Source organism: Trichomycterus rosablanca, chromosome 25, assembly GCF_030014385.1.
Source record: "Trichomycterus rosablanca isolate fTriRos1 chromosome 25, fTriRos1.hap1, whole genome shotgun sequence".
In the NCBI taxonomy this organism is placed as follows: Eukaryota; Metazoa; Chordata; class Actinopteri; order Siluriformes; family Trichomycteridae; genus Trichomycterus; species Trichomycterus rosablanca.
Window position 1 is genome coordinate 18,822,848 of NC_086012.1, and position 21,359 is coordinate 18,844,206.

The 21,359-nt window shown below is 39.8% G+C and overlaps 2 protein-coding genes across 4 annotated transcripts in view; one reads left to right on the forward strand and one right to left on the reverse strand.

Moving 5' to 3' along the window:
* The first annotated feature begins 214 nt into the window (after positions 1–214).
* Positions 215–8,602, forward strand: tecrl2b (trans-2,3-enoyl-CoA reductase-like 2b). The gene is made up of 13 exons (XM_062987301.1): positions 215–223; positions 1,942–2,130; positions 2,224–2,275; positions 2,356–2,400; positions 2,871–2,974; positions 3,107–3,222; positions 3,411–3,516; positions 3,605–3,677; positions 4,571–4,614; positions 4,716–4,773; positions 5,058–5,146; positions 7,582–7,627; positions 7,726–8,602. The coding sequence occupies exons 1-13, from the start codon at positions 215–217 to the stop codon at positions 7,851–7,853; spliced, it is 1,059 nt and encodes a 352-aa protein (XP_062843371.1). The 3' UTR covers positions 7,854–8,602.
* A 14-nt stretch (positions 8,603–8,616) lies between these two features.
* The window catches only part of abca4b (ATP-binding cassette, sub-family A (ABC1), member 4b), a 32,841-nt gene continuing 20,098 nt past the window's right edge, over positions 8,617–21,359 (reverse strand). For 2 of the 3 annotated variants that reach the window (XM_062987972.1, XM_062987971.1), the window contains exons 30-50: positions 20,562–20,660; positions 20,283–20,472; positions 18,432–18,526; positions 18,326–18,358; positions 17,795–17,900; positions 17,186–17,260; positions 16,892–17,061; positions 16,597–16,774; positions 16,277–16,392; positions 16,059–16,206; positions 15,755–15,878; positions 15,040–15,169; positions 11,903–12,023; positions 11,743–11,805; positions 11,403–11,509; positions 11,170–11,311; positions 10,205–10,339; positions 9,777–9,880; positions 9,609–9,701; positions 9,018–9,267; positions 8,617–8,766 (exon numbers count right to left, since the gene is read on the reverse strand). In XM_062987972.1, coding sequence (XP_062844042.1) covers positions 8,635–8,766; positions 9,018–9,267; positions 9,609–9,701; positions 9,777–9,880; positions 10,205–10,339; positions 11,170–11,311; positions 11,403–11,509; positions 11,743–11,805; positions 11,903–12,023; positions 15,040–15,169; positions 15,755–15,878; positions 16,059–16,206; positions 16,277–16,392; positions 16,597–16,774; positions 16,892–17,061; positions 17,186–17,260; positions 17,795–17,900; positions 18,326–18,358; positions 18,432–18,526; positions 20,283–20,472; positions 20,562–20,660 — 2,611 coding nt within the window. In that variant the 3' untranslated portion in view covers positions 8,617–8,634. The remainder of the gene's footprint in view (positions 8,767–9,017; positions 9,268–9,608; positions 9,702–9,776; positions 9,881–10,204; positions 10,340–11,169; positions 11,312–11,402; positions 11,510–11,742; positions 11,806–11,902; positions 12,024–15,039; positions 15,170–15,754; positions 15,879–16,058; positions 16,207–16,276; positions 16,393–16,596; positions 16,775–16,891; positions 17,062–17,185; positions 17,261–17,794; positions 17,901–18,325; positions 18,359–18,431; positions 18,527–20,282; positions 20,473–20,561; positions 20,661–21,359) is intronic. The other variant, XM_062987973.1, reaches the window with a different exon arrangement.

Below are 21,359 nucleotides of genomic sequence, written 5' to 3' on the forward strand. Positions count from 1 at the left end.
TGATCTCAAACCAGCACAAAACCACCATCACACAGATTTACTGTAGCAGCAGGACGAGTTTCATCTGAACCTGATCATTTAGATAAAATATAAAACCAGTTTAAAACCAGTTGTTTTTAATACTTTAATAATCAGATTTGATTTCAGGTGGTGGTTTTGTGTGTCCAGCTCTCTCATTCTGAGTAAATTTGATGATTAAACTGGGTTCCTCAGGATGGTGATGGTACAGCACTTCACATCTAATGAATTTTATTGATCTGTTGGAGGCCGATCGGTCCGATTAGCATCGTTCTGATCACCGTACAGAAGCAGAAATCTGAGACTGAATCAGGATCAGGATGGAGCTGCTGTACCAGGGCTGTGGGGATGATGGACACAATCTTTCCTCAGATGATTGAAACGACTGAGACTGATGAACAGAGCTGCTCACTTCCAGATGAGTCGAACAAAATTCACTTTTATTATTAAATCTTATAATAAGTTTCAGTTCATAAAAACATCATGAATTCAACAAAAAGTTCTAAAAACATTTTAAACTGAACAATACACAACATCAACAACTGAAAATAACAAAAACTATAAATAAAAAAAGTGCAAAAAAAATAGAATAGAATTAAAATAGAATTAAAAATAGAATAAATAGAATTAAAACAGTAAAATCTCCAGACGGATCCACCGACCGGACCAAATAAACAAGCCGAAGTAAATTTGGATGCAGTGCAGCATGAAGTAATGAACACTGTAGTGTGTGTGTGTGTGTGTGTGTGTGTGTGTGTGTGTGTGTGCAGCAGTGTTGAGTTTCATGGTGCAGATTTAATGGAATAAACACACACAGATAAATTTAGCTGCAGCTCCAGATCTGATCTGATGTTCAGCTGCACGAGTGTTGATGTGTTTAAATCTAATAACATCAGATCAGTGAAACTGTCATTAATATATCAATCATCAATCAATTACCTACAGCCATCAATAATCAATCACCTACATGCATCAATCATCAATCAATTATCTACAGCCATCAATAATCAATCAATTATCTACAGCCATCAATAATCAGTATTAGCTCAGTGGTTAGGATACTGGACTTGTAATCTGAAGGTTGCTGGTTCAAGCCCCACCACTGCCAAGTTACCACTGTTGGGCCCCTGAAAGGCCCTTAACCCTCAATTGCTCAAAATCATGTTCAGTCATAAATGTAAGTCGCTTTGTATGCTAAATGCAGAAAATGTAAATGTAAGTAATCAATCAATCATATACAGGCATCAATAATTAAAGCCCATTTACCACCAAGTCTGCCATTGTTGGGCCCTTGAGTAAGGCCCCAAACACTCAGATGCTTGGATTGTGTCCTGAATTAGCAGTAAATCACTTTAAATAACCACATAAATGAATCTGATTATTTCACTTTTACATTTACAGCATTTAGAAGAAGCTTGCTTACAGTACTGTGACAGTATACAGTTGAAGCAATTAAGGGTTAAGGGCCTCGCTCAAGGGCCCAACAGTGATAACCTGGCAGTGGTGGGGCTTGAACCAGCGACCTTTTGATTACTAGTCCAGTACCTTAACCGCTGAGCTACAGCTGCCTACAATATTATTCCTTTGTTATAAATCAAAACGTTTCTGTTTGTGTTTATAGGAGATTTTTGTACTAATAAAAAGATCAAATAATAAAAACGAGGCCTGAATATTTCATTCTTTATGATCTTTATGTTTTATTACAGTTTTTATTTTTATCAGCTGTTTTAAACGTTAAATTCTGTATCGTTAAGCTGAACCGGATCTCCGACACGCCGTCTGAACCTGATACACATGAGAACTCATCAGCACGTCACCCTCACACCCCCCTCATACCCAGACATACCCCCCTGACATACCCCCACACACCCCCCTGACATACCTTCATACCTCGAGTGGATCTGGTTTTGGTGACCGTGGCAGGTTCCAGTTGAGGCGCAGCACCAGTGCAGGATGCAACTGAAGGATTTCTTCACTGTAGCTCAGTTCATTAAAACCCGCTGTGATCACGGCCTGAAAGCTGGAGAACCTACCAATGTTAAAAATTATGTTTTCTTTGAGGTGGAGATTCTGGATTCCATCAGCAGGACGAAGCTCTGTTACCTGGATAAAGTGAGTCCTTCCCTCCGAACTTCATCTGAACGTCTAAATCTCACATCATTCAGGATTATAATGAATCTGAGTTCCTGATGTTTGTGTGAACAGGTCGAGCCGAGCGCCACCGTCGCAGAAATCAAGCAGCAGCTGCACAAAATATGTGAGATTTCATTTTAATTATCAGGAATTTTATAATTAAATACATTTATTTATTAATGATGAACGACTGAATGTTTTCAGATCCTAAATGGGCTCCAACAAGACAAGCACTGCTGCTGCACCCTGGTAAATATTATCACAGGTGTTTCAGCCACGCCCGTTACTAACAGCTGCTTGAAATAACCTGTACTGAACCAATTTTATGCTCCAGAATTTGCAGCAACAGTTTGGGGAAGGCTCTGTCCAACTCCAGCATGAGAGTTGGGTTTAGAGAAACTTCAGCAGTTCTAAGATCTAAACCCCAGTAAAGTTTTTTGGTATGAATTGGAACATCACGTGAGCCTGACCTGCTAATCCGTCCGTTCCTGATCTTACAAAAGCACAAACTCTAACTGATATCTTGTGTCCACAAACTTTTGTACCTATAATATATTGGAGATGATAAATGTAAACGTTACAGATATGAAGGATGTTAGCAGAGAGCGACGCTGTACTGCACTGTATCTCACCTCTGAACCTGATATCAGTAACAGATTCACACTGGATCCTGATCGTGAGTTACTGACGCCGGTTGCTGCTGAATGTTTGTGTTTCAGAGGGAAAAGCTTTAAAAGATCAAGAGATTTTAGAAGATTTACCAGTAGGGACGATGGCGACTCTGTTCCTGCAGGATCTCGGTCCTCAGCTCGGCTGGACGATGGTGACGCCACACAAACTCACATTCTGTTTAATTTACATAAACTTTTACATTTTATTTAATTAGAATTTATCTGAACATGAGCAGAAGTTTGTGATGGTTCTGATGGTTCTGATGTTTCTGATGGTTCTGTAGGTGTTTTTGGCTGAAAGTTTTGGGCCCCTTTTTATTTATCTGATCTTTTATTATCGGCTTCCATTTATCTACAATCACCAGCACGACTACACAAAGAGTCCTCACACTGTCGTCAGGTAATACACACACACACACACACACACACACACATATACTCATACATGTACACACACTCTCTTTCACACACACCCAAGTCCATAAAATAGAATCATAAATATGTGATTATAAATGTAATACAGGCTATAGTTGTTTGTTATGATTAAGTTTGATTGTTTAATAATAATAATAATAATAATAATTTTAGGTTGGCGTGTTGGTGTCACTCACTACACTACAGTAAGAAACTGCTGGAGACCATTTTTATTCATCGCTTTTCACACGGAACTCTGCCGATAAACACCATCATCCTGGTAATTATTATTATTATTTATTATTATTATTATTATCATTATTATTTTATTATTATTGTAATTATTATTATTATGTTTTTATTTTCAGAATTGTTTGTATTATTGGGGATTTGCAGCCTGGTTATCGTACTACATCAACCATCCTCTCTACACCACACCACGTCAGTAATCACACACACACACACACACACACACACCACGTCAGTAATCACACACACACACACACACACACACACACACCACGTCAGTAATCACACACACACACACACACACACCACGTCAGTAATCACACACACACACACACACCACGTCAGTAATCACACACACACACACACACACACACACACACACACACACACACACACACACCACGTCAGTAATCACACACACACATACACACCACGTCAGTAATCACACACACACACCACGTCAGTAATCACACACACACACCACGTCAGTAATCACACACACACACCATGTCAGTAATCACACACACACACACACACCATCCGCTCTACACCACACCACGTCAGTAATCACACACACACACACACCACGTCAGTAATCACACACACACACACACACACCACGTCAGTAATCACACACACACACACCATCCGCTCTACACCACACCACGTCAGTAATCACACACACACACACACACCACGTCAGTAATCACACACACACACACACACACCATCCGCTCTACACCACACCACGTCAGTAATCACACACACACACCACGTCAGTAATCACACACTCACACACACACACCACGTCAGTAATCACACACTCACACACACACACACCACGTCAGTAATCACACACTCACACACACACACACCACGTCAGTAATCACACACACACACCACGTCAGTAATCACACACACACACACACACACACACACACACCACGTCAGTAATCACACACACACACACACACCATCCGCTCTACACCACAGGTCAGTAATCATACACACACACACACACACACACACACACACTTAATTGAATCATATTAAACCAGTAAGATTAAGCTGAATTATTTTATCAGTGTACGGGAAGCTTCAGATCTACTCGTCCTTCATCACGTTTCTGGTACGAGTGTAAAATCTCACTAATTAATAATAACAGAAACATTTAGAACTCAAACGCTTCAGTTTTCATTAGAAAAATTAAAATGATTTTTTAATCTTCAGATCTGTGAGACCGGAAACTTCTTCATCCACCTGAAACTGAACAAGACCAGCAGCAATGGTGAGAAAAACACGATTCATCATCATCATCACCATCATCATCATTACCATCATCATCCCCATCACCACCGCTATCATCATCATTTTGTCTCTGTACTACAGTTTCCTTTCACCTCTAAAACCCTGCAGCAGATGGATTGGCTGCACTAAATGACCTCTAGGTGTAAATGAGTAAATGTGTGATTAGGTGTTGGCCCGTGGATCCACCATGACCCTGATCAGGTTGAAGTCGTTGGAAAGAATAACCCGTGTAGTACAGCAGTGTGTGTGGTGTTTGTGTTATAGGGTCGAGACCCACGCAGATCCCGTACCCCAGTAAGAACCCCTTCACCTGGCTCTTCTTCTTTGTCTCCTGCCCCAACTACACCTACGAGGTGAGCAGGACTAGAAATAGGACTCTGTGTGTGTGTGTGTGTGTGTGTGTGTGTGTGGTTATAGGATATATAGTCTTATATATAGGATATTATTCACTATATTGATGAAATGTTTAACTGAAAAGTCACTTCAGTGGTTCTGGATCCACTGCAGTCCTGAGCTGAATGAGGCAGTGAATGAATGAATGAATTAATGAATGAATGAATGAATGAGTGTGTGTGTGTGTGTGTGTGTGTGTGTGGTTGTATCCGGTGTGGTTGTATCTGTGTGGTTGTATCCGGTGTGGTTGTATCTGTGTGGTTGTATCCGGTGTGGTTGTATCTGTGTGGTTGTAGCCGGGGTGGTTGTATCGGTGTGGTTGTATCTGTGTGGTTGTATCCGGTGTGGTTGTATCTGTGTGGTTGTATCCGGTGTGGTTGTATCTGTGTGGTTGTAGCCGGTGTGGTTGTATCTGTGTGGTTGTAGCCGGGGTGGTTGTATCGGTGTGGTTGTATCTGTGTGGTTGTATCTGTGTGGTTGGAGCTGGTGTGTGTGTGTGTGGTTGGAGCCGGTGTGGTTGTATCTGTGTGGTTGTAGCTGGTGTGTGTGTGTGTGTGTGGTTGTAGCCGGGGTGGTTGTATCGGTGTGGTTGTATCTGTGTGGTTGTAGCCGGTGTGTGTGGTTGCAGCCGGGGTGGTTGTATCGGTGTGGTTGTAGCTGTGTGGTTGTAGCCGGTGTGGTTGTATCTGTGTGGTTGTAGCCGGGGTGGTTGTATCTGTGTGGTTGTATCCGGGGTGGTTGTATCTGTGTGGTTGTATCTGTGTGGTTGTATCTGTGTGGTTGTAGCCGGTGTGGTTGTATCTGTGTGGTTGTAGCTGGTGTGTGTGTGTGGTTGTAGCCGGGGTGGTTGTATCTGTGTGGTTGTAGCCGGGGTGGTTGTATCTGTGTGGTTGTATCCGGGGTGGTTGTATCTGTGTGGTTGTATCTGTGTGGTTGTAGCCGGTGTGGTTGTATCTGTGTGGTTGTAGCTGGTGTGTGTGTGGTTGTAGCCAGGGTGGTTGTATCTGTGTGGTTGTAGCTGGTGTGGTGTGTGTGTGTGGTTGTAGCCGGGGTGGTTGTATCTGTGTGGTTGTAGCTGGTGTGTGTGTGTGGTTGTAGCCGGGGTGGTTGTATCTGTGTGGTTGTAGCTGTGTGGTTGTAGCTGTGTGGTTGTAGCTGATGTGTGTGTGTGGTTGTAGCTGGTGTGGTTGTATCTGTGTGGTTGTAGCTGATGTGTTCGTGTGGTTGTAGCCGGTGTGGTTGTATCTGTGTGGTTGTAGCTTGTGTGTGTGTGTGGTTGTAGCCGGGGTGGTTGTATCTGTGTGGTTGTAGCTGTGTGGTTGTAGCTGATGTGTGTGTGTGGTTGTAGCCGGTGTGGTTGTATCTGTGTGGTTGTATCTGTGTGGTTGTAGCTGTGTGGTTGTAGATGATGTGTTCGTGTGGTTGTAGCCGGTGTGGTTGTATCTGTGTGGTTGTAGCTGGTGTGTGTGTGTGGTTGTAGCCGGTGTGGTTGTATCTGTGTGGTTGTATCTGTGTGGTTGTAGCTGGTGTGTTTGTGTGGTTGTAGCCGGTGTGGTTGTATCTGTGTGGTTGTATCTGTGTGGTTGTAGCTGTGTGGTTGTAGCTGATGTGTTGGTGTGGTTGTAGCCGGTGTGGTTGTATCTGTGTGGTTGTATCTGTGTGGTTGTAGCTGGTGTGTGTGTGGTTGTTGCCGGGGTGGTTGTAGCTGTGTGGTTGTGTCTGTGTGGTTGTATCTGTGTGGTTGTATCTGTGTGGTTGTAGCTGGTGTGTGTGTGTGTGGTTGTATCTGTGTGGTTGTATCTGTGTGGTTGTAGCTGTGTGGTTGTAGCTGATGTGTGTGTGTGGTTGTAGCTGGTGTGGTTGTATCTGTGTGGTTGTATCTGTGTGGTTGTAGCTGTGTGGTTGTAGCTGATGTGTTGGTGTGGTTGTAGCCGGTGTGGTTGTATCTGTGTGGTTGTAGCTGTGTGGTTGTAGATGATGTGTTCGTGTGGTTGTAGCCGGTGTGGTTGTATCTGTGTGGTTGTAGCTGGTGTGTGTGTGTGGTTGTAGCCGGTGTGGTTGTATCTGTGTGGTTGTATCTGTGTGGTTGTAGCCGGTGTGGTTGTATCTGTGTGGTTGTATCTGTGTGGTTGTAGCTGGTGTGTTTGTGTGGTTATAGCCGGTGTGGTTGTATCTGTGTGGTTGTATCTGTGTGGTTGTAGCTGTGTGGTTGTAGCTGATGTGTTGGTGTGGTTGTAGCCGGTGTGGTTGTATCTGTGTGGTTGTATCTGTGTGGTTGTAGCTGGTGTGTGTGTGGTTGTTGCCGGGGTGGTTGTAGCTGTGTGGTTGTGTCTGTGTGGTTGTAGCCGGGGTGGTTGTATCTGTGTGGTTGTAGCCGGTGTTGCTCTGGTTGCAGGTGGGGTCGTGGATGAGCTTCACCGTGATGACTCAGTGTGTTCCAGGTACCTCCATCACGTCACCACCAGATTAATTATAAATAATAGAGGAATTATAACGATGTGTGTGTTCGTTATCACGTCTTCTTTATCTCTCTCCACAGTGGGCGTGTTCACGCTGATCGCGTTTGTACAGATGACGATCTGGGCTCGAGGGAAACATCAAACCTACATGAAGGAATGTAAAGATTATCCTGAGCTCAGAACCTCCATCATTCCATTGTTCCTCTGATCCTGAACCCTCCTCATCCAGCCCCCCCCACACACACACACACACACAGCGCATGTATAATAATCGTTTATATGTTCTAACATCATTTCATTCAGTCACTAACGACCTGCCCTATCACTGCTCTCGGCCAATCAGAGATCACGGTTCTTCTACACTCAGAGATTGAGGGCGTTTATCTCTGGTCTGTCATGCAGAGCACTGGTTCAGGTTTAAGTCAGTTTAGCAGTACAGTGGGCTTTGATTGGCTGGGAGCAGCACAGAGAGTTCTGATTGGCTGGGAGCAGCACAGAGAGTTCTGATTGACTGGAAGCAGTACAAAGAGCTCTGATTGGCTGGGAGCAGTACAGCGAGCTCTGATTGGCTGGGACTTCAACTGAGAAGCACAGAGAGCAAAAAAGCACAACGTTTATATTTACACATAAAACATGAAACTGTACAGAATTCTACTGTCCAGGGTTCCAAACACCCACAGCATTTAGTTTATCTTCAATTTAACATTTTATAAACAATAAAAACAGAAAATGTGACATGAGCAAATGTTTTTATTCTTTTATGCTCTGAATTCATTTATTAGATCAGTAATAGAATTATATAATAGAATTATAAGATGCTGCTTGACGTTTGTCCAAAATAAAGATTTCTGGATGAACTCAGGGACAAAACTTAAATAAAAAACTTACAATAAAAAAGTACAAATAAAATATTTATTAATAAATGATTAATGCAGATTTTTGTATAAAAGAGCATCAATAAAGTTTTTACATTGTTTTCTGTTGTGATTTTATTTGGTTTTTGACGTTTTTGTGGGTGAAATTTTAACTTCACGTCGAGCTCCAGCTGCTCTGGGATGAAGAACCACATCATCATCATCATCATCCTCACCGGACTGCTGCTTCGCAAAATTCACAAAGACCTGCAAGATCAAATCAAAACCTTTATAAGATCAATCAGCTTTAAATATTTATACAGTATTGATTATATATTGAATGTAGAACTGTATTATATTAATACAGAACAAAAGGAAACTGAGGATTAATGGTGTATAATCGTGTATATAATCGTATATATAATCGTACATACTGTATAATCGTATATATAATCATGTGTATAATTGAGTATATCTTGGTGTGTATAAATGAACCAAGCGTTGTTCTCCTCCCTCACCTGATCCAGCGTGGTCTGAGACACGGAGTAATCCTGGATGTTGAGTTTGTCCTTGTTGGCGGTGAGGAGCTGGAAGACCCGGGCGAGGGAGGACGAGCTGATCTGGTACTGCAGGGAGCTGTGATGCTTCTCACACTGGATACAGGAGGGAAAGTTCTTCTCTATAAAAACCTCCACAGGTCTCAGATCAGGAGAGGAACCAGGTTTATCTGCTCTGATCTTCATCGTCACCACGTAACCATCACCAAACCTGCACACACACACACACACACACACACACAGATCTTAGTAAGAGTAAGTACAGTGTTATAAACATTCAGGCTTGTTCTGGGTTTAAATGTGAAATCTGGTTTATTTCATCGTGCTCAGTTCCTGCTCAGGTGACTGGAATTAAAAAAGCATAATAATAATAATAATAACAATAATAATAACAATAATAATAATAATAATAACAATAATAATAACAATAATAATAATAATAACAATAATAATAACAATAAGAAGAAGAAGAAGAAGAAGAACCAGCATTAGTGGCTCACTGGTGAGGAAATAAACGGTATATTATTTATTATTTATTGTTGCATGACTTACTTGTATTTGAGGTGCTGGATGGTGCCGAGACATTTAAAGGTTCCGTTCACCATGATCGCCAACCGAGTACACAACGCTTCACACTCCTCCATACTGTACACACACACACACAGTGTGGAGATGTTCTTCATGTTTTTTACATAGTTTGAGAAGAACTGAGAAGCTTACCTGTGAGACGTTAACACCACAGCTCTGCCGTCGCGGATCACGCTCATGATAACATTCCACAGGAGGCGGCGAGCGTGAGGATCCATACCGGTGGTTGGTTCATCCTGGAACGACATACTGAGGTTTATATAAACTTACAGTTTATAATTCTGTACTAGGTATCAGGAGGTTGTAGGTTCAGATTTCAGCTGAAACACACCTTAAATACCAAATCACTTAACAACAACCTAGCAACCACCTCAAATACCATAGCAACCGTATAGCAAGCTTCACACCGGGCTAACATGTTACATCTCATCACAAGTCATTTATTCATGTTTAATGTAGAAACATCTGAGTTATGTAACTGTCAAATATAAAAGAGATAGTGTGTGTGTGGGGGTGGGGGTTAAAACTTTTCCACAGTCCTGTACAGGTATAAAACATACCAGCAAGAGCACCGGGGGGCAGCCGATCATGGCAATGGCGGTGGAGAGTTTCCTTTTGTTGCCCCCACTGTAGGTTCCAGCACAGCGAGAGGCGTACTCCACCAGACCGATTTTCTCAACGCACCACTGCGCCACCTGCAGGACGAAGTGCAGAACAGAACCATGATGGTGTAATGCAGTGGTGGGCAAACTACGGCCCGCGGGCCACATACGGCTAGGTTAGGCTGCTTAATCCGGCCCGCTGAGTATTTACAAAATTGTCCTAAAGCCGCATTAATTTCACCTTTTTCCTGCAGTACCCTGCGTTTGAATTTATTCCACTAGATGGCGCACGCCAAACACTACCGACCTTTGCTAAAGCCGAGTCTATCTGGTGTACACTATTCATTCATCACATCTGCCATCGCACTGAGCCCTACCGCCCCTCTGGAGTCGCCTATCACGCCATTAACATACGTCGAAAGTGCTGCTTTAAATGCTGAATTGGTTTTGTTTAGACGGTGATACACCAAGTAGAAACAAGCATAAAAATAATAAAAAAAATACATTAAAAAATCACACACACGCCTGTGTAAACGTGCACATACTGTGATGAGTCTGGAGTTTCATTTATATTCAAAAAATAATTATTTAATCATGAAAATAAAGGTTTGAGTGTCACCAAACTTCAATACACTGTCCCAACAACACTGTTCCCACTGTAACTGAATACGGTAGGTGGGCAATCTTTACTTCTTAGGTTTCACATGCAATTTATATTAGCTCCAAACCCCCACACCCACCCGGCCCGTCTGTCAATTTTTAAAACTCAGAGTGGCCCTTGAGCCGAAAAGTTTACCCACCCCTGGTGTAATGGGAGTAATGGGAGAGCGTGGTTAGCATTAGCATTAGCTCTATTCATTCCAGTAGGGTTATTTAGGGGTGCAGTGAGGCACAAGGCTCAGATGATGAAGAGTTTTACTGACCCGTGAGATTTGGGACTCGGGGACCCCCCGGAGGCGAGCGTACAGGTAAAGATGCTCCTGCCCCGTCAGCAGATCATCGATGGCATCAAACTGAGGACAGTAGCCCATGTTCTGATGCACGTCCAGGATGTTGGTCAGGACGCTTCATGAAGACACATTTTCATGACGAGTTATAAACACAATCCTGCAGATTCATTTCATCAGTTTTTCTTTATGAATTACTGAAACGTCACCTGTAACCGGATACCAAGGCCTCGCCGGAGGTCAGGTCCGTGTCTCCAGTTAGCATTTTAAAAGTCGTTGTTTTTCCAGCTCCGTTCACACCAAGCAGCCCGAAACACTAAAGTACAGATTGTTAAGTACAGATAAACTATAGATTGTTTAGGTGGACACACTCCTCCACCCTCATTAGCATATCATTTAATAATAATAACAATTTAATAATGTGCATAATAACAGTGCTGCACCATCATGATTATTATTATAGATGTTAAAAATATTCCTGATAATAAAAATCCTACAGAAACACAGAAATTCTCAGATTCTTATTAAATCTTATTATTAAATCTTTACCTCTCCAGGAGGAACTCCAACACAGATTCTATCCACCGCCGGCCTCCTCCTGCCCACATACCTCTACACACACACACACACACACACACACACACTCTTATATATACAGGTAAAATCATAAATATCTGTATCTTTATTATTCTGAGCCTGGTCGATGTACCTTGGTGAGGTCTCGAATGTGGACGAGGTCAGTGTTTGTAGTTTGGTTGTAGATTCTCTGTCTCTCCTGAGCAACGTCATCATCTTCATCCTGCACAGGAACCTGGGTGTTCTCACACAACCTGCACACCAACCCGTCCCATCAGCACCAAAACATCAACAAAACAAGTCTATATATGTATATAAATAAATACAGAGGTGTATATATGTATATAAATAAATACAGAGGTGTATATATGTATATAAATAAATACAGAAGTGTATATATGTATATAAATAAATACAGAAGTGTATATATGTATATAAATAAAGACAGAAGAGTATATATGTATATAAATAAATACAGAGGTGTATATATGTATATAAATAAAGACAGAAGAGTATATATGTATATAAATAAAGACAGAGGTGTATATATGTATATAAATAAAGGCAGAGGTGTATATACGTATATAAATAAATACAGAGGTGTATATATGTATATAAATAAAGACAGAAGAGTATATATGTATATAAATAAAGACAGAGGTGTATATATGTATATAAATAAAGACAGAAGAGTATATATGTATATAAATAAAGACAGAGGTGTATATATGTATATAAATAAAGGCAGAGGTGTATATACGTATATAAATAAAGACAGAAGAGTATATATGTATATAAATAAATACAGAAGTGTATATATGTATATAAATAAATACAGAGGTGTATATATGTATATAAATAAAGACAGAGGTGTATATATGTATATAAATAAAGACAGAGGTGTATATATGTATATAAATAAATACAGAGGTGTATATATGTATATAAATAAATACAGAGGTGTATATATGTATATAAATAAATACAGAGGTGTATATATGTATATAAATAAATACAGAGGTGTATATATGTATATAAATAAAGACAGAGGTGTATATATGTATATAAATAAATACAGAGGTGTATATATGTATATAAATAAATACAGAGGTGTATATATGTATATAAATAAAGACAGAGGTGTATATATGTATATAAATAAATACAGAGGTGTATATATGTATATAAATAAATACAGAGGTGTATATATGTATATAAATAAAAAAAGAGGTGTATATATGTATATAAATAAATACAGAGGTGTATATATGTATATAAATAAATACAGAAGTGTATATATGTATATAAATAAATACAGAAGTGTATATAAATAAATACAGAGGTGTATATATGTATATAAATAAAGACAGAGGTGTATATATGTATATAAATAAAGACAGAGGTGTATATATGTATATAAATAAATACAGAGGTGTATATATGTATATAAATAAATACAGAGGTGTATATATGTATATAAATAAATACAGAGGTGTATATATGTATATAAATAAATACAGAGGTGTATATATGTATATAAATAAATACAGAGGTGTATATATGTATATAAATAAATACAGAGGTGTATATATGTATATAAATAAATACAGAGGTGTATATATGTATATAAATAAATACAGAGGTGTATATATGTATATAAATAAATACAGAGGTGTATATATGTATATAAATAAATACAGAGGTGTATATATGTATATAAATAAAGACAGAGGTGTATATATGTATATAAATAAAGACAGAGGTGTATATATGTATATAAATAAATACAGAGGTGTATATATGTATATAAATAAATACAGAGGTGTATATATGTATATAAATAAATACAGAGGTGTATATATGTATATAAATAAATACAGAGGTGTATATATGTATATAAATAAAGACAGAGGTGTATATATGTATATAAATAAAGACAGAGGTGTATATATGTATATAAATAAAGACAGAGGTGTATATATGTATATAAATAAATACAGAGGTGTATATATGTATATAAATAAAGACAGAGGTGTATATATGTATATAAATAAAGACAGAGGTGTATATATGTATATAAATAAATACAGAGGTGTATATATGTATATAAATAAATACAGAAGTGTATATATGTATATAAATAAATACAGAAGTGTATATATGTATATAAATAAATACAGAGGTGTATATATGTATATAAATAAATACAGAGGTGTATATATGTATATAAATAAATACAGAAGTGTATATATGTATATAAATAAATACAGAAGTGTATATATGTATATAAATAAATACAGAGGTGTATATATGTATATAAATAAATACAGAGGTGTATATATGTATATAAATAAATACAGAAGTGTATATATGTATATAAATAAAGACAGAGGTGTATATATGTATATAAATAAATACAGAGGTGTATATATGTATATAAATAAATACAGAGGTGTATATATGTATATAAATAAATACAGAGGTGTATATATGTATATAAATAAATACAGAAGTGTATATATGTATATAAATAAATACAGAAGTGTATATATGTATATAAATAAATACAGAGGTGTATATATGTATATAAATAAAGACAGAGGTGTATATATGTATATAAATAAATACAGAGGTGTATATATGTATATAAATAAATACAGAGGTGTATATATGTATATAAATAAATACAGAAGTGTATATATGTATATAAATAAATACAGAGGTGTATATATGTATATAAATAAATACAGAAGTGTATATATGTATATAAATAAATACAGAAGTGTATATATGTATATAAATAAATACAGAAGTGTATATATGTATATAAATAAATACAGAGGTGTATATATGTATATAAATAAATACAGAAGTGTATATATGTATATAAATAAATACAGAAGTGTATATATGTATATAAATAAAGACAGAGGTGTATATATGTATATAAATAAATACAGAGGTGTATATATGTATATAAATAAATACAGAAGTGTATATATGTATATAAATAAATACAGAGGTGTATATATGTATATAAATAAATACAGAAGTGTATATATGTATATAAATAAATACAGAAGTGTATATATGTATATAAATAAATACAGAAGTGTATATATGTATATAAATAAATACAGAGGTGTATATATGTATATAAATAAAGACAGAGGTGTATATATGTATATAAATAAAGACAGAGGTGTATATATGTATATAAATAAAGACAGAGGTGTATATATGTATATAAATCAAGGACCCGCCCCTCACCAGTGATGCAGGAAGAACCTGTACTGGATCAGGAGATTAAAGAGGAAGTAGATGAATCCTTCAGCAGCCATGAACACCATGTACTTCCCTACAAAATCCCACCTGAAGGGCTCCATCACGTACTCCTCCCCTTCACCAACCACACACAGAGACAGGAAGTGATCAGTCACATCACACACTCAACATCCTGCACTGTAATGCTACAAACACACGTACTGGAATGGGCTGATTTCATCTTTAATAACACATTTAACCCCACTCAACACCTCTGGGATGAACTGGAACATGAATGTCTTTCGTCTGGCTGTTGCTCTGATCCACTGGGTTTGATATAATAAGACACCATGTTGCCAGAAACTCTAAAACTAAACTCTGACCGGACAGTCGAGCGTCTGCACTGAGACGTTGCTTTTTTTTAGCAGGTCAGTCACTCCTGGGGAGATTCATCACTGCCTCAGGTCGACCTGATTCACTGATGGTGGCTTGAACTGTGATTTATCAGGGACCTGAGCCTGAGAAAAAGCTCTAACACATGTTGGATTATCTGTACATCTGGAGTATCCTTCATCGGTGGCACAATGTTCCTCTAGAAACTTTAAGGTAAAACTGGTTAACTTATGTGTGTGTGTAAAATCCACAATAGCAAAGGCAATTTGAGGGGGGGGGGCAAATACTTTTTCACACCACAGATGTAAAGTATGTGAAGGTGTTTTACCGAATCGGGCGTAGACGTCGCTCACTGCCTGGTTCATGGCTAAATCGATCAGGCCTCGTCCCAAACAGAAATGAGGGAAGATCAGCAGCACTTTCTTCAGTCCTTCATTAAACATCAGCAGAGACTAAAAACACAGAAATAAAAATATAATAAATAATAAAATCATCATATTATTATTCATCTCTTCTTCTTCTCTCTCTGGAGGTGTTGTTTTCATCCTGGTCAGTGGAAGCTGGACTGGATCATCAGTTTGGGGATGATGGTTGGAGTTTGAGGTGTTACTATGGTGAGGGTGTAAATTTACCCTGTTATTCTCGAACAGTTCCAGGATGAAGGTGACGGCGCTGCTGTTGATCCCGATGAAGAGATTAATGCAGGACAGAGAGACGTAAGCGGTGCTGGGAACACTGAACACGTACGACATGGGGTACATCATCGGGGTCACCGACCACCTACCAACATCAGATTATTGTTAATGATAGTCAGCACAGATGATGATGATGATGATGAAGATAAACTCACCCGTATAAGCTGAGCAGAGCGATGAGTGCTGGCAGGTTGGTGGGTGACGTGTAACATTTTTTATCAAAAGCCATGAAGATGCCGACCACCATGGCCGTGCTGATGGAGTAATTCATCTGGAACAGAGAAATAAATCATTTTATTATTAATGCTTCATCATACAGTGTCCTGCTAAATCTACACCAGAAGCACCAGGAGCATTGTCACATTCTACTCCTGAGACGCAGATCAGGAACTGTCTGAGCTAGTTCTGGTTCTGGTTCAGAAACAATCTGGACCTGTTCTGAACCGTGATTACAGTCCTACAGTCTGACGCTCACCATGTCCCAGAAGAAGTTGGAGATCCAGTAAACGAGTGGACTGACGCCACTAACGAACTGCAGGAGTTTGGCTTTGCTCACTCGTTCCTGGATGAGGTAGAGGACAAAACTGGCCGGGATGAAGGACATGGCAAAGATCACACAGATGGCAACGACCGCGTCCACCGAGGTGGTGAGGCTGAAGATCAGAGAGTTTAGAGAAACGTCACCATCAGATCAACAATTATTTACAATTATTTATTTATTATATTCAACAGAGAATAAGAAATGAGAAGCATTAAACCACGGTACTCACACGGTGACGTCTGAGAGCTGCTCTTTGGTGAGGTTGAGTGGGTGATTGATGACAGTGATGCCATAATCAGATGGGTTGGATTGGTGGGGTAGGTTGGCTCTCAGGATGGCATTGTTTGCTACATTCATGAAAGCGACCATGGCGTGCCAACCTTTATTATTAAACCAAACCTGGAACATCAGAGAGGAAACAGCAGCGAGCTCAGCTAATCATCTCAGTCTGAGTTCTACAGCGTTACAGCTACAGTAAAGCTTATAGTCACTATACATTAATATAAACATATACCCATAATACCTTCACATTATATTCACTTTCCATGTCACGTAAAAACGCTCCTAATTCTTTGATGGCTGCTTTTGCGTTGGGACCCTGCAGAGAAAAACAAAGAAAATCGAAATAAAACTCTTAATAAAGCAGGAACGGCCAATCCACCGTCTGGTACAACTCACAGCCAGTGTGGACTCAAACGTGGGGTCCGCTCCAGAAAAGGGAGTCCGAGCGACCCCAACTGAGAGGCAGAAAGAGACAAACACGTGCTGGCCTTTAATGCAGCATCAAGAGAAAACAGATTTACAACAGAGGAGCCGCAAATCTGTGAGGGAGGAACAGTGAGGGGTAGAAGCACGTCCACCTGGAGCACACGAGCCTTCAACAGGAGACGACAGGTGACCGTCAGTGAAGAGGAACTGACATGTCAATCATCTGCACCTTCATGCCGCCTCTGCCAGCTATATTTGGGTTCAGTACACAAATGTTTAGCTGCTGTTATTAAATAAATATTTTCTGCTTCTATTTTAGGTAGAAAGTTTAACGTGTGTAAATGTAAAGTGAAACTATATATGAAGGACCAGCGTGGTCGAGTGCGTGCTCCTCTCACTGTAGGTAAAGTTCCTGCTCTCTCACCCCTGTGATGTTCATTATGTAGCTCAGCTGATTCAGAACCTTCTGTAAATCTTTAGGATCCACGTCCAGTACGGGAAGTTTCCCTCCCACAGACAGTCCACCATACCTACAGGAAACGATGATTTAACTGTTAACGAGGACCTGAAAATATGTGTGTTGTTTTCCGTGATCGCATAAAATGTGTTGCAGCATGAAGGTGATTTAGATCAGATTTAGATCAGATTTAGATCAGATTTAGATCAGATTTAGATCAGATTCAGGTCTGTGGCAACGGAACAGAGAATATTGTGTAATACCACAACACGACCAGCAGGTGGTGACAGAAACTCCCGTCAGTGATAAACTCCACTTTAAACCACAGACAGGAAGGTGAGCAGGACATGAAAACAGTCTTAAAGTCTTAATCATGTAGTTAAATGAATTCAGTGTTAATAAATCTATATTCTGTTCCCACAAACTCCAAAATATCACCAGAAACAAAAGAATTCTTCATCATCATTAAACTATGAGTGAAATATATAAAAGTTTCACCTCTGTTCGTTCACCCAGTATTTACTCTTCAGACTGTGGGAGGAGAAACATCATCAGATCTTCAGTGAAAGCAGAAACATTAGAAGTAAGAGAATGAAACTCTCACCTGGTTTTGATGAGACTGGGATACGTCTTTACTAAATAATCCGAAATATTTCTGTCTGTCAGATCCAGTAAAATATCTCCTGTAGCTTCTGTCCTCTGAGAGGAAACAAACAAACACGTTATCCGAGCTAACAGAGCTATCAAAGCTAACAGAGCTATCAAAGCTAACAGAGCTATCAAAGCTAACAGAGCTATCAAAGCTAACAGAGCTAACAGAGCTATCAAAGCTAACAGAGCTATCAAAGCTAACAGAGCTATCAAAGCTAACAGAGCTATCAGAGCTAACAGAGCTATCAGAGCAAACAGAGCTATCAAAGCTAACAGAGCTAACAGAGCAAACAGAGCTATCAGAGCTAACAGAGCTATCAAAGCTAACAGAGCTAACAGAGCTATCAGAGCTAACAACCAGAGGCTAACTGTGATAACGTCATTCAAATGATGCACTGATGTAGGCGTGTGAGGGTGAGGGATCTATTAGATGTTGATCTGAGGGTGAGGGATCTATTAGATGTTGATCTGAGGGTGAGGGATCTATTAGATGTTGATCTGAGGGTGAGGGATCTATTAGATGTTGATCTGATGGTGAGGGATCTATTAGATGTTGATCTGAGGGTGAGGGATCTATTAGATGTTGATCTGATGGTGAGGGATCTATTAGATGTTGATCTGAGGGTGAGGGATCTATTAGATGTTGATCTGAGGGTGAGGGATCTATTAGATGTTGATCTGATGGTGAGGGATCTATTAGATGTTGATCTGAGGGTGAGGGATCTATTAGATGTTGATCTGAGGGTGAGGGATCTATTAGATGTTGATCTGAGGGTGAGGGATCTATTAGATGTTGATCTGATGGTGAGGGATCTATTAGATGTTGATCTGATGGTGAGGGATCTATTAGATGTTGATCTGATGGTGAGGGATCTATTAGATGTTGATCTGATGGTGAGGGATCTATTAGATGTTGATCTGAGGGTGAGGGATCTATTAGATGTTGATCTGATGGTGAGGGATCTATTAGATATTGATCTGATGGTGAGGGATCTATTAGATATTGATCTGATGGTGAGGGATCTATTAGATGTTGATCTGAGGGTGGGGGATCTATTAGATGTTGATCTGATGGTGAGGGATCTATTAGATATTGATCTGATGGTGAGGGATCTATTAGATGTTGATCTGAGGGTGAGGGATCTATTAGATGTTGATCTGATGGTGAGGGATCTATTAGATGTTGATCTGATGGTGAGGGATCTATTAGATGTTGATCTGAGGGTGATGGATCTATTAGATGTTGATCTGATGGTGAGGGATCTATTAGATGTTGATCTGATGGTGAGGGATCTATTAGATGTTGATCTGAGGGTGATGGATCTATTAGATGTTGATCTGATGGTGAGGGATCTATTAGATGCTGATCTCATGGTGAGGGATCTATTAGATGTTGATCTCATGGTGAGGGATCTATTAGATGCTGATCTCATGGTGAGGGATCTATTAGATGCTGATCTCATGGTGAGGGATCTATTAGATGTTGATCTGATGGTGAGGGATCTATTAGATGTTGATCTGATACCAGATCCTACAGGAGATCTTTGGATGGCTGGTGGAATCCAGGTCTGCAGTATTTTAGGCGGGTGGTCCTAATGTTTTGGCTCATCATAGTTAAAGAACCCAAAATCATTTATTTATTTATTTACATATATAAATGTATAAGCAGGTTTAGCTCAGTCCCTTTAGCTGCTGGAGCAGCTTGTTTGTTTACATCTCTCATGACTTGCATGTGCTTGGTATAGAGACTGTTCATCATTGTATTTTCTTTAACCTTCGAACGACCTTCAGGTGTAACTCCTACCTGGCGCGGCGGTAATCCTCCCGCTCCTATTGGACAGACTGGCAGCATAGTGAGTTTCTGATTGGTGCTGCACTGACAGGAAGGGGAGGGGTTTCTCTCCGTCCACTCAGGGCTCAGTAGGATGTTAGCGGTGACTGGAGGTACGGGTGGAAGCTCCCAGTCCGTCGTGCTGTTACCACACGCTAAACTCCTGCACGCGTACAACACACAGACGCCGTTAGCATGGTTAGCAGCGCTAGTTCAGTGTGTACGATGATCAGTAGCATTAAGGTTTCTCACTGGAGTGGCTGATCAAGCATGCAGCGGGTCCCTAACCCCGGCTCTCTCAGCATCATGTGGATGAAGTGCTTCATGCCGGGGTGAGACGGGCGCTCGTTACTGCAAACGAAACAACAACCGAACGTGAGGCTGATGGACGAAATAATGGAAACAACAATGTTTATATATGGATACTGGTCAGGGTCATGTGTGTGTGTATAAACGTTTATAAAAATTTACTTTTAATACAGTTTTAATTTATCTAATATCAAATTTAGGATCAGATCAGGAACTGTGGGAACTTGTCCATGGTGAGGTTTGAACCAGTAACCTTCTGATTACTAGCCTGATGAATGTTGTTGTTGCTTGTTGCTGGTGTTACAGGTGGTGGTGGGTGTGTGTGCTGTGTGTGTGTTGTGTGTGTGTGTGTGTGTGTGCTGTGTGTGTGTTGTGTGTGTGTGTGTGTGTGTTGTGTGTGTGTGTGTGTGTGTGTGTGTGTGCTGTGTGTGTGTGTGTGTTGTGTGTGTGTGTGTGCTGTGTGTGTGTTGTGTGTGTGTGTGTGTGTGTGTGTGTGTGTGTGTGTGTGTGCTGTGTATGTGTGTGTGTGTGTGTGTGTGTGTGTGCTGTGTGTGTGTGTGTGTGTGTGTGTGTGCTGTGTGTGTGTGTTGTGTGTGTGTGTGTGCTGTGTGTGTGTTGTGTGTGTGTGTGTGTGTGTTGTGTGTGTGTGTGTGTGTGTGTGTGTGTGTGTGTGTGCTGTGTGTGTGTTGTGTGTGTGTGTGTGTGTGTGCTGTGTGTGTGTTGTGTGTGTGTGTGTGTGTG